We start from the raw sequence: 15,135 nt of genomic DNA on the forward strand, positions 1-15,135 counted from the left end.
CTGATCTCTGAGAAAACCCGTCCGGTTGTTTTCAGCTTTCCCTGTGACTGAATGTGTAACGTTTTCTCTGCCTCTCTACCCTTCATCTCCAAACCACTCCTGAACCCTGCTCCCTCCTTTTTCTTTTGTAATTACCAATTTGATTCATTCACCTTGTGCCAACCCAACCCGCTCTCTTCCATCTTCATTCCTAAAACTGCAACTGCCTTTCTATCAATCCGTTCTCTCATCCCGTTCATCACTCTGTCATCCTCCATCTTTCTTGCTTCCTCATCACTAACCCTTTCCTGTCCTCCTTCACCTCCTCCTCATCATCTTTCTTTACTCTTTGCCCCTGTCCTACCCTTATCTTCACTCATCTGCCCCATAAAACTGCCTCCTCCTCCTTTTACCCCATCCAAACACCACCTTCTCCCCTCCTCCTCCTCCAGCCAAGACCCAGGACGGCATCGCCCTAGAGATCCAGCCACTGAAGAGCGAGGAGGCTGCTGAGTTGGAGGATAAGGAGGAGAAAGAGGAAGCAAAACCAGTGAAGAAGGTCAACGTGACCAAGAAAGAGAAGTCGGTGCTGCAGGGAAAACTGACCAGACTGGCTGTACAGATTGGGAAGGCTGGTGAGGAACACACACACACAAACACACAGAACATTAAAGATAAACATGTAGGAACACAGACTGTAATATAAAACACTCTTGTTCTACTTGTGCCCCAGAGTCAGATGTTTCAGATGGATATTACTTTCATCTCTGTGCAGTACAGGAGTAGATGTGTAGTCTGGCTTGAAAGCACTAGGAAACTTATAGTCTAACTCCATCAGGAAAAAACACCTTCTGTCAAGTCCATTTATTTACAAAATGCAAAATGTAGTGACCACACTATGATTCAGTAGCTGTCCGCATGCTATCATACACACAATGACAATGTTAACATAGTGATGTTGACCTTTGCTAATTAAACAAGAAAGAATTACATTAGTTTGGCTTGTTTTTTGTTTTTAACCATTAACCTGACAGTGACCACTTCAAAGATCACCAAAAATGTTACAGGCCAACCCGATATCCCAACCAAATATCAGGGAACCCATTCAGTAGCTGTTATTGCTGATATTTCCATCTGGCACAAAGCAGTGGACTGACTGACGCTGGCAGCCACAGTCAGACTTCTAACAGGCCTAGGAGGGTTCGGGGCAGGTGGGGTTTTGGCTTTAGGGCCGACGTCTGTCTCTGCTGGCTGGGACTCCAGTGATGATTTGAGAGTCATTGTGGTGAAGCTCTTGTTTCCTATGAGAGACTCTCCGTGTGTGAGTGTGTGTCAGTACATAGTATTAGCTGTGCTGTTTATAGTGATGACGGTGACGTCACACTTTTCATCAGCCATGAAAATCTGATATTAGAGAGAGACTGCGTGCAGCACAGGGACTAAGATACCTGTGTCTGTTTACTGGATCTCTTTTTATTGGACACACAGAGATGAAACTGACAACCATCTTCTCTGATGATTCTCCGGAAGGCAAAGAAAAAGAGGATTTCTAGAAATGTGGGGCTGTTGCTCTAATAACACATGAAGTGATCAGGCTGAGGGTCAGAATGCACTCACTTTATTGGATAGATGTTTTGTTGGGAACATGATTCATCCCTGAAGTGAAGGTATTTTCTCTGTCATTTCATTCGACCTTAATACACTGAGGGGCTTTCAGGAAAGAGTGGGGGTGGAGGGCCACCAGCCATGGACCAGCTTCAGTAATAAACTGCCCCTCATTACTGGACAGAAATAGAATTTGGGCTAAAACCCAATAAATTCAGCAGTCAGTCCTTCTAGTAGTTTTTTGTGTGATATGCAACAAAGGACATTCTGATTACATGATGTGTGTCTTTAAATTGTAGGCCTTAGAGATGCCTGTCCACAAACTTTTTAAATACCGGAACAAACCAAAGACACATTTTTGCTATTTTTACTTTGTGTTCTCTGATTAAATTCACCTGCAACCCAACTCCTCTGTGCTTCTCAGCAAACTGTTTTGAATTATTGGACATTGGATTGATTTTGAATGCTCCATGAGACATTAGAGCAACTAAAACTATGGCAAAAATAAATAGAAGCAATTGTAATACCCACACTATGGCATTCATATTTCACACTGTAATAAAAATTTCCTGGAGATTTTTCTGCTCCAGATGAAAAGTTTAAGGATAAATGCTGAAGGCTGCTGTGCAGATTATAAAGATTCAGAGAAAAGGTAGATTTATCCTCTCTGCATAAAATTAACTCTGCTGTATCTGCTCATTCCAATCAGGTTTGATCATGTCGGCCGTGACCGTCATCATCCTCATCCTCTACTTTGTGATCGACACCTTCGGGATCCAGGGTCGGCCCTGGTTGGCCGAGTGCACCCCCATCTACATCCAGTACTTCGTGAAATTCTTTATCATCGGTGTGACGGTGCTGGTGGTGGCTGTTCCTGAGGGGCTGCCACTCGCTGTCACCATCTCTCTGGCCTACTCTGTCAAGGTAAGCAAGTTGGAAAGCAAAAGGCATTATGGGAAATGATATATGTAATATTAATAGATAACTCCTTAAATGATTGCAGATATATGCTTGTTCACTCAGGATTTGATAACTTTACCTTAGAAATCAGAAAATCTTTTCATAAAATGTCTCAAAGCAAACCTCAGCGTTTGACCTCACCCTCTATCATTTAGAAAATGATGAAGGACAACAACCTAGTGCGTCACCTGGATGCCTGTGAGACCATGGGCAATGCCACAGCCATCTGCTCAGACAAGACAGGCACACTGACCATGAACCGGATGACAGTGGTACAGGCGTACGTCGGCGACACGCACTACAAGACGGTCCCTGAACCAGAGGTCATCAAACCAGAGACTCTAGAAATATTGGTCAATAGCATCTCCATCAACTCAGCGTACACTACCAAAATCCTGGTGAGACCCATACCACAGCAGCTGTATCCACACAATACTAACACAATGCTGACCCAAAGTCAGCCTGAAACAGCCATTTGAAGTAGTGAGCACTTCCTCTTTTCCACTTCCTCTTTTTCCAAAAATGTAGAAAAGTAGAACTGAGAATCTTTTTGTCACCTGTTTGTATTAATCTCCTGAAGACTAAACCTTAACCCAGGGGTCTCAAGCTACCTGCATGGAGGCTCACATTCACCCACTAACACAGTGTCATAATGTTTAGGATTTATTGTTTAGTTTGGCTTTAAAGGAGAAATGAGTAAAATATGGAAGATTTAGTGGCGTCTAATAGTGAGATTGTACTGAGCACCCCCTCACACAGCCCCTTTGTAAAAAGAGACCCACTTCCTATGTCGTTTAAAAGGCTCATTCTAAGATCAAGAAAATGCAACAGTTGGCATTTTCTGGTGATCACACACTGACATGTTTATAAATACTGTTTTCCATTTCTGCTCATAGATTGCACTAAATATTACACACCGTACCTTTAAATCTCATTTACTGTAGGTTTTATTGTTTTACTGCAACCATTTCATTTTCTAACACAGCAACAACAAATGTTATTTTTATTTCATATTTACAGTAACCAACATAGTGTTGCTCAACTTGTCAACGTTAACACATTACTGTGATTTACTGTGGCGCCCCTGACACCAAAATGTCTGTTTTCTAATCCCAGCAGAAGAACATAGAAAGTTTCCAGAGCTTTTTGTGTTAAAGAATACAGTCTCAAAGCAAACAAAAAGCTTTGGATCTATTTAGTTGACATTTATTGTTGAAACAGAACGTTTTCTTTTTCCATGCTTACACCGTAGTTTTGATGATCTACTTGATTCAAATACTCAAAGTCCTAATCAATTGTTATGAAGATGGTCAGTTTTGATTCAGCACCGTTTGTTTGTTGAACCACAAGTACTGCAAAGAATTACTCACAAAGGCACTTTGGCAGGGTAAAGTATTTACCTTTTCTTCCATCAGCACTCCAAGCCATTAGCAAAGCAAATTGAGGAACTGCTCACACCTTGAAAATATTAAAATAGCTAGGTAATTTATTTTGTGGTGTGACAGTTCCAGGAAGAAAATTTAACACCATCACTGTGTTGTAACAGTTTTGGCTGTAGTTGCTGGAGTGAAGAACAGACACAACCCTCCAAAGTCTTTCCATACATCTGTCTAACTACAGCCTCATGCATACTGCAAACACATGTAGAGAAATGTTGTATGAGCAATCTAACACATCAGAACCAAACTGAACTGAACTGCTGTGGATGCATTTGGCCTGTGATGAGATGACTCATTTTGAACTCTGATCTCGTGTCACGTCCAAATCTTTTGTCACTTCTCAGCCCCCAGAGAAAGAGGGTGGCCTGCCCCGTCATGTTGGTAACAAGACTGAGTGTGCTCTGCTGGGCCTGGTACTAGAACTGAAGAGGGACTATCAGCCAATCAGAGATGAGGTCCCTGAAGAGAAACTCTATAAGGTGTACACTTTCAACTCCTCACGCAAGTCCATGAGCACAGTCCTGAAAAACGCTGATGGAGGCTTCCGCATGTACAGCAAAGGAGCATCGGAGATCATCTTGAGGAAGTAGGAAAAGAGACCAAATGATACATTTCCTACTCACTCATTAGTGTCTGTCTCATAATCTCACTCACCTCCTCTTTTCTCCTCTTCTAGATGTTCTCGTATCCTGGATGCTCAGGGCCAGCCTCGCATGTTCAAGCCAAAGGACCGTGATGAGATGGTGCGTAAGGTGATTGAGCCAATGGCGTGCGATGGGTTGAGGACAATCTGTGTGGCCTACAAGGACTTTCCTGCCGAGGCCGGAGAACCAGACTGGGACAATGAGAACGACATCCTGAGTGAACTCATCTGCATCGCTGTGGTCGGCATCGAGGACCCTGTCAGACCTGAGGTAGGGAGCATGGTTAACCTGCTTCCTGAAAACGTTGTAATTAACACCTGATATTGGTTGTGACTTGACCTCAAATCCTCCACCCCTCTGCTCCCTCATCTCTCTCCAACAGCTCAGTGTACTTTGTGTGCCTTTGTGTCTCAACACCATGGATTCTATAAATGTGCACTCTTTCTCAACTCAAACAGTCATGGTGTTGTTAGTTCATGTGAAAAGGAACAGAAGTAGTTTTGTCTTGTTGATAAACTGCAGGAAGAGCCTGTGGCTTCATTTTCCTGCTACACTGACCTCAGCCTGGTGACAGCAGATACTTGATAATCAGTGTTTGTCATCAAAAAAACCTGTTGCTGAAATCTTCCACTTAAAGACTGGAGCTGAACTAATCTGACAGACAGCTCATATATTACAACATTTGTGTTATAAGGAAAAATGTAAAACATCGAATAAAACCATTCAGTAGTCCATGACAGTGTTGAGATAAGTGAACAGTACTTCCTCACATGAAATAAGTCCTGTTCAGGTGTGTCAGACTCGGAAGCTCTGAAGTGTTAAATGAAGCCTATAATGAAGCTCTGAAAGCATCAGTGCCGCTGCCTGCTGCTTTAATGTCAGAGCACAAAGATCACAGACAGGATGGAAATAACTAGAGAGCAGCAGGAGACAGTCGGTGTTTATCTCTCCACGACCTGTGATGGACACAAGGCTCTTCAGAATAGATTAGCTTTTAAGCCCAAAATGATTCTTACTCTGTATATTCTGAAACAGCAAACATCTTGAAGTGACCCAACAGCATGAAATCTGCCCTGTAGCTGTAGAAATGCTGCAGCTGTTCACGGCTAACTCCACCATCAATGAGCGGAGCTCTTGTACGAAGAATTTCAATTACAGCAGTACCTTGACTTAAAGGGACAAGCATTAGTGGCATCTTCTTGCACATCACTATGTCAGGATACTTGTGGTGGAAAGTAATTTAGTTAATTTACTTAAGTACAATTTTGAAGTATCTGTTCTAGTAAGTGTTTCCATTTTCTGCTATTTCATACTTAGACTTCACTACATTTCAGAGGAAAGTATTATAAAATACAGTAAAATAATAAGATGTAATTGATCCCAGGTGGTTAATTTACAAGCTGCCCAGCAGTATCAGAAAGTACTTCAAATTAAATGCATATAAGGGTACTGCCAGAAGATGTTGTCAGCTGTAGGTAACTAACAAGATGACATTAGGTCTGAAAACTAAAAAATCTGTTTCTTGTTGAACTTTTTTAAAATGAAAATGATCTTCACTGAGCATATGCACATGTGAGGCTGAAGCTACCTTGTATTGCAGTGTTGTGCTGCAGGATTGTGCTGCAGGATTGTGCTGTAAGATTAAAAAAAAAATAATTTGTGACTGAAATGTTATTTTGTGCTAGGGTTGAGCTGAGTGTTGATGTCATGCTACTGTGTGCAGCTGTGGTTACTGGATGTAAACATTTCTAAAATCTAATGAAGAGCAGCTGATGTTCCTCCGCTCCCTGATACAATGATTCCTCACTAACAAACACACATGTTCCTAAGTTCCTTCATAACGACATCACCCTACAAACTCTTTGCTCAAGCCGTACTCTGTCTCTTTCTTCAGTCCCTCACACACCACACCTTTAATATGTGGAGGAATCCAACAACTGACAAACCTGCTGTTTGTATGTCGCTCCAACGTGTCTCTTTCACGGAGCTTAAATATCTTCCCAGCTTCTTCAGTTGTTTCACCTTCTGGGAAATGTTTGCCATAATTAGTCTGTCCGTTCAGCCTCGACTCAGGTCGAGTCTCCCCTCTGTATGAATCAGAGATTTGATGTGTGTATGCATTTGTATGGTCCGATTGAGCCAGCTGACCTTGATGAGCAGAGGAAGTGGCCATCAGCTTCCTGAGGGTCACCTGACCATTATGTCATCATGGACTCCTCACAGATGTCCATCTCTATATATACTTCTGTTTATTCTCTCTGTCATCCCTGACAGACTGAGATGAATGTGCTCTCAGTAAGGATGTGATAAGAACAACAGAGCTGCAGAATCTGACTCCCCATTAATCAGCCGGTCAGCATTTCCCAACTTTCCCACATGCTGGTGTCTGGAGATGTGATTTTGGATCTGTTTTATTCAGCATCACTTCAGCAAGACAAAGCCAAAGAGAAGCAGTCTTTCTGAACTTCTAAACATTTGTCCCAGTCTTTCAGAATTTTTATAACAGAAACTTAGGCATTTCTTTTTTTCTGATACTTTCCCAGGTACCTGAGGCTATTTCTAAGTGCCAACGTGCAGGTATCACTGTACGTATGGTAACTGGAGACAACATCAACACTGCCCGTGCCATCGCAACCAAGTGTGGCATCCTGCTGCCCGGGGAGGACTTCCTGTGTCTGGAGGGAAAAGAGTTTAACGGACAGATCAGAAATGACAAGGGAGAGGTGAGACCAGCAGCAGAGCAGCAGCCCAATAAGAGTCCAGCAGGCTGTTGCACCAGCTGTGTGTAATTTCATTTTAGTGTGGGATCTACACTTTTGACCCAAAGACACACCATACAAGTTAGTTACAACATTAAGATATGACTTAAAGTACACAACTTCCTTAGCATATGGAATTTACTTCTTAAGTGTTGGAAAAATGCGACAGACTAATGACAACGAGCTAGAAGAACATTTTTCTAACAAACTGTAAGCATTTATGTTTCATCACAAAGACAGAAAGTATGTATTTGACTGTGTTTTTGACTCTCTTTTATTCTTTATCTGGAAAAAGTATTTGGTTCAATTGTTTTTCATGTTTTATATTTCTAGGTTGAACAAGAGCGTCTGGACAAAGTTTGGCCCAAACTGCGTGTTCTGGCTCGTTCCTCACCGACAGACAAACACACGTTGGTCAAAGGTGGGTTCACTGCAGCACAGTCACAATGTTTCAGTATGTTTTATATGTTGTAACTTATATTTCTGCTTTGCTTATTTGCTCTTGTGCACAAGGTGAGATGAGTTTCATGTTAAGCCAAATCTCATATAGGTCAGTTCTGACTGAACTACAGTAAATGGTCTTTAAATGTTTGGGTTCTTAAAGCTTTGACAGAATGAGAACATTCATTTGTTTTTCATGTGTGTTCTGAAATATTCATACACTCTTTGAAATGGGGATTTGTTGTTTTTCTTCCACTCTGTTGCTCAGGCATCATTGACAGCACGGTGGGAGAAACCCGACAGGTGGTGGCAGTGACAGGAGACGGCACCAATGACGGCCCCGCCCTCAAGAAAGCCGATGTTGGCTTTGCCATGGTAACTACTTCCTCTTCTTCTTCTTTTTTTTTTTCTTTTTTTTTTTTTTTACATGTTTTCTGTCTTTCTTCTTTCACAGCTCTTCACTGCTTTAGACATTACCAGGAGTGTTTTCGCTAAACATTGTCCACAGTAACTCCTGAGTTTAATGCCATGGATTCATTAAGATGACTGAAGTAATAAAATAATCAGTAAATATTGGATGCCTCAGCTTATCTACATACACTGTTGCCTTTATTCTCTAAAACACACAGAGGTAGAATTAGTCTTTCTTATATTTTTTCCTTATGTCTGTCATATATACAATAAGTAATACAATATATAGTCATAGCATGTCAGTGATTTGGCTTTTTTTTTCCTATTTAACACTGTTTGTTAACTTAGTTATCCCATAGCATGCTGGGAGGTGTAGTGCCAAAAGCTGAAAAACATATGAACAGACATAAACAAACAAATTCACACCAAATGATACCTGTTTATCATATTGTTATTAAATGTAGTTGGAACCAGATTCACCTTTGAAGTAGAGACAAAGTGAACTATTAATACCTGAATGACTGTTTTTCATCAGGGCAGATAATTGAAGGAAAAGATGAACAGTGAGGCATTTCTCCAGGCTAACTCCACAAAGCACAAAGAAGCTACAGTGATATTTAATCAGCTGACATTATAGCCAATAATGATCAATTAAATACACAGTACATGGCCTGTGGATGAGCTCAGTAACATCATGTGACTTCCCTGTGTGCTGCTGCTGTGACCTTTGTTTACTGAGGAAAGTCATCTGAACACCAGTGTCTCCTGCAGGCTGCTGTGCAGCTGCTGTGCTGTCAGACTGCTCCCCGGCAGTAGTTACTGTTCCTCACATAACAGTGGCACTCTGGAGGGTTGAACCAGTGACCTTCCAGTCCTAATGTGTCCCATTTGGAATATTTTCATTTTGCACAAAGAGCCCCAGTTCAGTTATTATGTGCTCGGCTGGAAAGAACAGAGAGAGCCACCACCGTCTGTTTGAAAGACTCTGCAGAGACACAGCGACTCACAGCGTCCTTATGGTTACTGTTAACATTAGACTCTTCTTTTTTCCTACTGCATCAGTTGATTAGTTCAAAATTTGCACATTTAAATCTGTGCAAGTTTTTTTTCCAACTGTGAATTTCAACTGTATCTTCTCAGATTTAAACCTAAAGAGAGAAGCCAGTGGTTGTTGTAAGAACACAAATAAAACTACAAAATAAATAACTGAGGCTTTGAGACAAACAGCTGTGAGACAGCTAACAGCAGGATTACAGTAAGAATAGAAAAATGATGATGATGATGATGATGGTGTAGTCGGAGGTGTCAGTTAGCTCAAAGCTGCAGCACGGATGAACTGTGGACTAAGCTCAGCTGGTGTTTGAATTACTGTCTGATTTATTCCATGTTCCTCAGGAAGAAAAGTTGAAAAAACATTGGACTGGCTTTGATTTAGACGCAGTGTTTGAGCTTTTGACCAGCAGATTCTGTTTGAGCTTTGTGATGTAGTGATGCTCGTTATTTGTCAGCTTTGATTTCTCCATGTAGATTCATATATAAAATCAAATGTACCAAGCCATCAGTTAGAGGATTAGTCTGATGTCATTTTTCTTTTTGTCAGCACATCCCTAACCGACAGTGTGTTAGTCAGTCTCTACCCTGCAGGTGGTACTCAGCACTTTTAAAAATAGCTCACAAATGCATAGTTTCATTTACCAACATCCTCTCCCAGACATACCTGCCCAGTATAACCAGTTTGAGGTTCAGTGTCAAGACCACTTAGGAAGTCCTGGTTAGAAGCTTGGGCCCAGTTTCTCACTGGTTGTTCTACATTTTGATCATCATATCCCTCTGTTTCCTGTCAGGGAATCGCCGGCACTGATGTGGCCAAAGAAGCGTCTGACATCATCCTGACTGACGACAACTTCACGAGCATCGTTAAGGCCGTCATGTGGGGGAGGAACGTCTACGACAGCATCTCCAAGTTCCTGCAGTTTCAGTTGACCGTCAATGTGGTGGCTGTGATTGTGGCGTTCACCGGCGCCTGCATCACACAGGTAGGCTGCAGGCTACACCCTGGATCTGTAGTTAATCTGCTCATCGCAGCCACTTAGACAAGATATCTCCATTTTGAATCTGACAACAGTGATGGACATGGATGGTGTTATCTGGTGAATCCAGGTCTTTGTTAAGCTGGCACCTGTAGCTCTAGTTTACGTAGAAGTCTAGGGCTGCCAAGAATTTGCATAAAATGAATGCATCTAATTACATTTATTTTTTCATTTGTTTTATAAGTCTGATTTTAGCTCCATCTGATGAATCCTACAATTATGAGCATTTTAGAACATAATTTCATTTACTTTTTAAAAACCCACTTTGCAAATAGTATTTTAAGTTTATGTTTCACATCATTGGTGAGTTGGTGAAAATAATTTGTCAGTGGAGTTGTCACTTTATTTTACATCTTTCAAAAAAAAATTCAAAATTCAAAACACAAATAGATATTTTTTCATTATTAGCTACTCTGGATCTCTGTATTTTAAGGCCTTGCTGTGTGGGTATTTCACTCCAGACTGAGATGTCTCAATTTGGTCCAGACATTCATGTGTCCATCAGGATGAACTGTAATATCTTTAGTAATGTCCTAAATTTTCATTTTGTGCTATGATCAGAATGAGATGTATGATAATGAAATGTATTACAGATTTATTTATGCTAAAAATGTGTAAAACTAAGAGCACTCCCATTAGCCCCAGCTGTCCTTTGTTTACGACTAACTGCCAGATGTTAGTATGTCATCACATTAAACTAATGTAGTGAAACTGTCTGCTAAACATCAGCATGTTAGCATTGTCATTGTTAGCATGCTGATGTTACTATTCAGCTATGCCGCTGTGCAGAAGTGTGTCCTCACAGCTGCGTATCTTTCCTCCTGTTAAATAATAAACATTAAAAAAACAACTGAATAAGTCTGACACATTTAGAGACAAAAATTACTCTGCATTTCTTTAACAACAGCAATAAGATGAAATTTTCTGTTATTATTTGACCCTCCTGGCTTTTATTTTAATTTGAAACAATAATAATAATAATAATAATACTTTTATTTATAAGGCGCTTTAAGAACAGCAAGAGCTGACACAAAGTGCCGTACACCAAAACAAAGAATTTACATATATATATGTATATATACATACATATATACACACATACACACACATACATGAATAAGAATTTTAAGAGTAAGTTAAAAAAATAAAAACAATAAAAACAGTCCATGATCATTCCATCACGCCGGTCCAAAGGCTTGAGTATACAAATAAGTTTTAAGTTGTACTTTGAACATAGCTAATGTAGGGGCTTGTCTTATGTTCAAAGGCAAATTGTTCCACAGCCTTGGGGCAGCAACAGAGAAAGATCTATCTCCACGGAGCTTCCTCCTCGTTTTTGGTACCTCAAGAAGCTGGAGGTCGGCTGATCTAAGGGAGTGGCTAGGAGTATAAGGGTGAAGGAGTTCAGTAAGATAAGGAGGGGCAAGACCATTTAAAGATTTAAAAACAAATAATAAAACCTTAAAATGAACCCTAAAAGACACTGGCAGCCAGTGGAGTGCAGCCAGGATTGGTGTGATGTGCTTGTATTTTCGCGTTCCAGTTAAAAGACGCGCCGCCGCATTTTGGACCAGCTGGAGACGTAAAAGGGATGCCTGACTGACCCCAAGATACAGAGCATTACAGTAATCAAGGCGTGATGTAACAAAGGCATGAATTACTAGCTCAAAGTGCTGCTTTGACACTAGAGGTCGTAGTTTTGCCAAACGCCTTAAGTGAAAAAAACCGGATTTTACCACTGCACCGATTTGCTTATCGAATTTAAGATCCCTATCCATTTTGAAACCTAAATTAGTGACCAGTGGTGTAAGATATGATGTCAAGGGACCTAGATTAACACCGGAAGATACACTGGAGGCACTAGAGCCAACCAACATTACTTCTGTCTTTGCCTCATTAAAATGAAGAAAATTTAACGCCATCCAGGCTTTAATGTCATCAAGACATGCGAGCAAACGTGCAATTGAGAAACCCTCCTTTTTCTTCAATGGAAAATAGACCTGGGTATCGTCTGCATAAAAATGGAATGATATGCCATGTTGTCTAAAGATGTGACCCAGAGGAAGCAAGTAGAGGGAAAAAAGTAAAGGACCCAAAACGGAACCCTGGGGAACCCCGGAGGACAGGGGAGCAGAGGAGGATTCAAAGCTGGCAAGACCCACAGAGAAAGTTCTAGCTACCAGATAAGATCTAAACCACTCCAATGCAAGACCACGGATTCCCACAACGTCATGCAGGCGGGAAATCAAAATGTTGTGGTCAACTGTGTCAAAGGCAGCAGATAAGTCAAGAAGAATAAGAACCACGAAATCGCCAGTATCAGAACAAGTAAAAATATCATTAAAAACTTTAATTAAAGCTGACTCTGTGCTGTGGTGTGGTTTAAAACCGGACTGAAAGATCTCTAGAATCTCATGCTCATCCAAAAATGCTTTCAGTTGAGCATAAACAACTTTTTCTAAAACCTTTGAAAAAAACGGTAGTCTGGAAATAGGTCTATAGTTTGCCAACACAGATGGATCCAGACTAGGTTTCTTTATAAGCGGTTGCACTACCGCATGCTTAAAATTAGAAGGAACAACACCAAACGATAAACTACTGTTAATAATGTTAAGGACCAATTTGCCTACACAGGGAAAAACTTCTTTAAAAAACCACGGGGGAGCTGGATCACGTGGGGAGCCTGAGGGATTCAGAGAGCCAACCACATCCTCTAGTTGTGACATAGATATTGGTTGGAATTGAACAAAAAAGACAGCACAACAAGGAACAGACACCGAAGGAGCAGAAACAGGCAGTGAGATAAGAGACCTAATAGTGGCAACCTTATCCACAAAAAACTGAAGGAAGTCATTACACAACTCAACAGAAGCTTCTAAGCAAGTAGACTGTGGACCATGAAAAACAGAATCAATAGTGTTAAAAAGCACTCGTAAGTTGTGACAGTTAGAGGAAATGAGATTTGAGAAATGTAGCCTAAACAGTGAGATCAGTCTGTTATAGAGATACATAAAAAGTCATATATTCCTCTGCAGACTTTCATCTTCAATACCATCGAATTTAGGCCCTGTGATGGACTGGTGACCTGTCCAGGGTGTACCCCTGCCTTTCACCTAAAGAGAGCTGGGATAGGCTCCAGCAGATCCCTGGGACCCTGGTTAAGGAATAAGCGGGTATAGATAATGGAAGGATGGATGAAACATCAAATTTAATGTTTCACTCCTCAGCTGTTAGTAAATCACTTTTTCTAGTGAGCATTGGTTTATTGTTGAGCATGAACTAATGCAAGTGTTGATATTTGAATTATATTTGAAGGCCTACAGTTGTGTTTGATGCATCTGCTCTCTGGAACCATTGTTTGGTCAAATTTCCACAGAGTCGTTTGTGATTTTGATGTGACCATCTCAGCACGGCAAGGAGGCGCAGCGGTTTTGTCACTTTTTTTGTCTCATAATTTGTCTCTAATCATGAAACTGAACTCCTGACACAATAAAAAAAAAAAGTAACTTGCGGCTGTGTATTAATTGAAAGGCTCACAGCTGGCAAGACAGATAACTAACTCATCTACAGAGAGAGAGAGCACAAAGTAGGCTAAGATACCGCCTGAAACCATGGCAACACGTCACCATCTTAATCCTGAAATATAACAGGGACTCAGCAAGTCTGTGGTCTCTGTGCTGTGTTCTTGCTCACTGATCATCCAGCACTTGGTTTCTGTTGGGCCACAGAAATGTTGGCACACATCATTAAAGGATGGGGACCGACTGATTTATGTCTTTATTGTTTATATAAAAGATGGACCCAGCGGCGTGGGTTGGGTTTCAGAAGTAGAGGGGGTCTGCTAAAGTGTGTGGTGTCTGTGTAAATGCTTTTTTTCCCCTTAAATGCATCTGAGTCGCTCTAGCAAATGGCACACCAGGATGAAATGTGCTTTTCATAATGATGGTAAAACAAAAAGAAACTGTTGCACATTAAATTCTGTTTACAGGTCTTAGGGTGTAGGACTGTAGATCTTGTTGTTATTTGTGGCTGCACAAAATCTAAATAGCCTCTAGTGATGTCACTTGAGTCAGCATCAGTCTGAAGATTAAAGGTTTGAAAATTTAAAAAAAAAAAAATCAGAGGGTGTGGAGTTAGAAAGATGTGAGCTTTCTAAACCTCTGTAACCTGCTGCTCAGCTAAAAGCTACATTAATAACTTCACTAACCCAAATGTCAGTAACCAGACTGAATTATGGGTAATGTAGGTGTTGCACTGATTGTTGTGTCTGCTGCTTTGATTTTAACTGTCCATCATGAGTGTTTGTCAGTGTTACAGGGCTGCAATGCTGAGTCAGAGGAGAGATGATTTAATTTGTACTGTCCTTTACTGGTGTGTATATTGAACTCATGCTGGATGCAGCATCTTTTAGGGGAATATTGACTGTAAATAAATTAATAAGTAGATCTTCTCACCTGAAAAACATGCAGAGAAAGTAAAAGTCTTCAGCGATTCAGATTCGTGTTATTTCCTGTAAATGAATATCCTGACCCCCCCTCCTCCTCCCGCAGGACTCTCCTTTGAAAGCTGTCCAGATGCTCTGGGTGAACCTCATCATGGACACTCTGGCGTCTCTCGCTCTGGCCACCGAGCCGCCTACCGAGTCTCTGCTGTTGCGTAAACCTTACGGTCGTGACAAGCCTCTCATCTCCAGGACCATGATGAAGAACATCCTGGGCCACGCCGTGTACCAGCTCGTCATCATCTTCACCCTTCTGTTCGCTGGTGAGTGACACGACTAAGGGCATACACAGAGAAAACTCTAGAG

The 15,135-nt window shown here is 41.1% G+C and overlaps 1 protein-coding gene across 2 annotated transcripts in view; it reads left to right on the forward strand.

The window, feature by feature from the left end:
• LOC113130451 (plasma membrane calcium-transporting ATPase 1-like) overlaps window positions 1–15,135 on the forward strand; it is an 85,880-nt gene that overhangs the window by 57,243 nt on the left and 13,502 nt on the right. For both annotated transcript variants that reach the window (XM_026307102.2, XM_026307103.2), the window contains exons 8-17: window positions 432–614; window positions 2,294–2,508; window positions 2,700–2,942; window positions 4,328–4,569; window positions 4,660–4,897; window positions 7,171–7,350; window positions 7,720–7,807; window positions 8,096–8,202; window positions 10,083–10,274; window positions 14,879–15,092. In XM_026307102.2, the coding sequence (XP_026162887.1) occupies window positions 432–614; window positions 2,294–2,508; window positions 2,700–2,942; window positions 4,328–4,569; window positions 4,660–4,897; window positions 7,171–7,350; window positions 7,720–7,807; window positions 8,096–8,202; window positions 10,083–10,274; window positions 14,879–15,092 (1,902 nt within the window). The remainder of the gene's footprint in view (window positions 1–431; window positions 615–2,293; window positions 2,509–2,699; window positions 2,943–4,327; window positions 4,570–4,659; window positions 4,898–7,170; window positions 7,351–7,719; window positions 7,808–8,095; window positions 8,203–10,082; window positions 10,275–14,878; window positions 15,093–15,135) is intronic.

Source organism: Mastacembelus armatus, chromosome 5, assembly GCF_900324485.2.
Source record: "Mastacembelus armatus chromosome 5, fMasArm1.2, whole genome shotgun sequence".
In the NCBI taxonomy this organism is placed as follows: domain Eukaryota; kingdom Metazoa; phylum Chordata; class Actinopteri; order Synbranchiformes; family Mastacembelidae; genus Mastacembelus; species Mastacembelus armatus.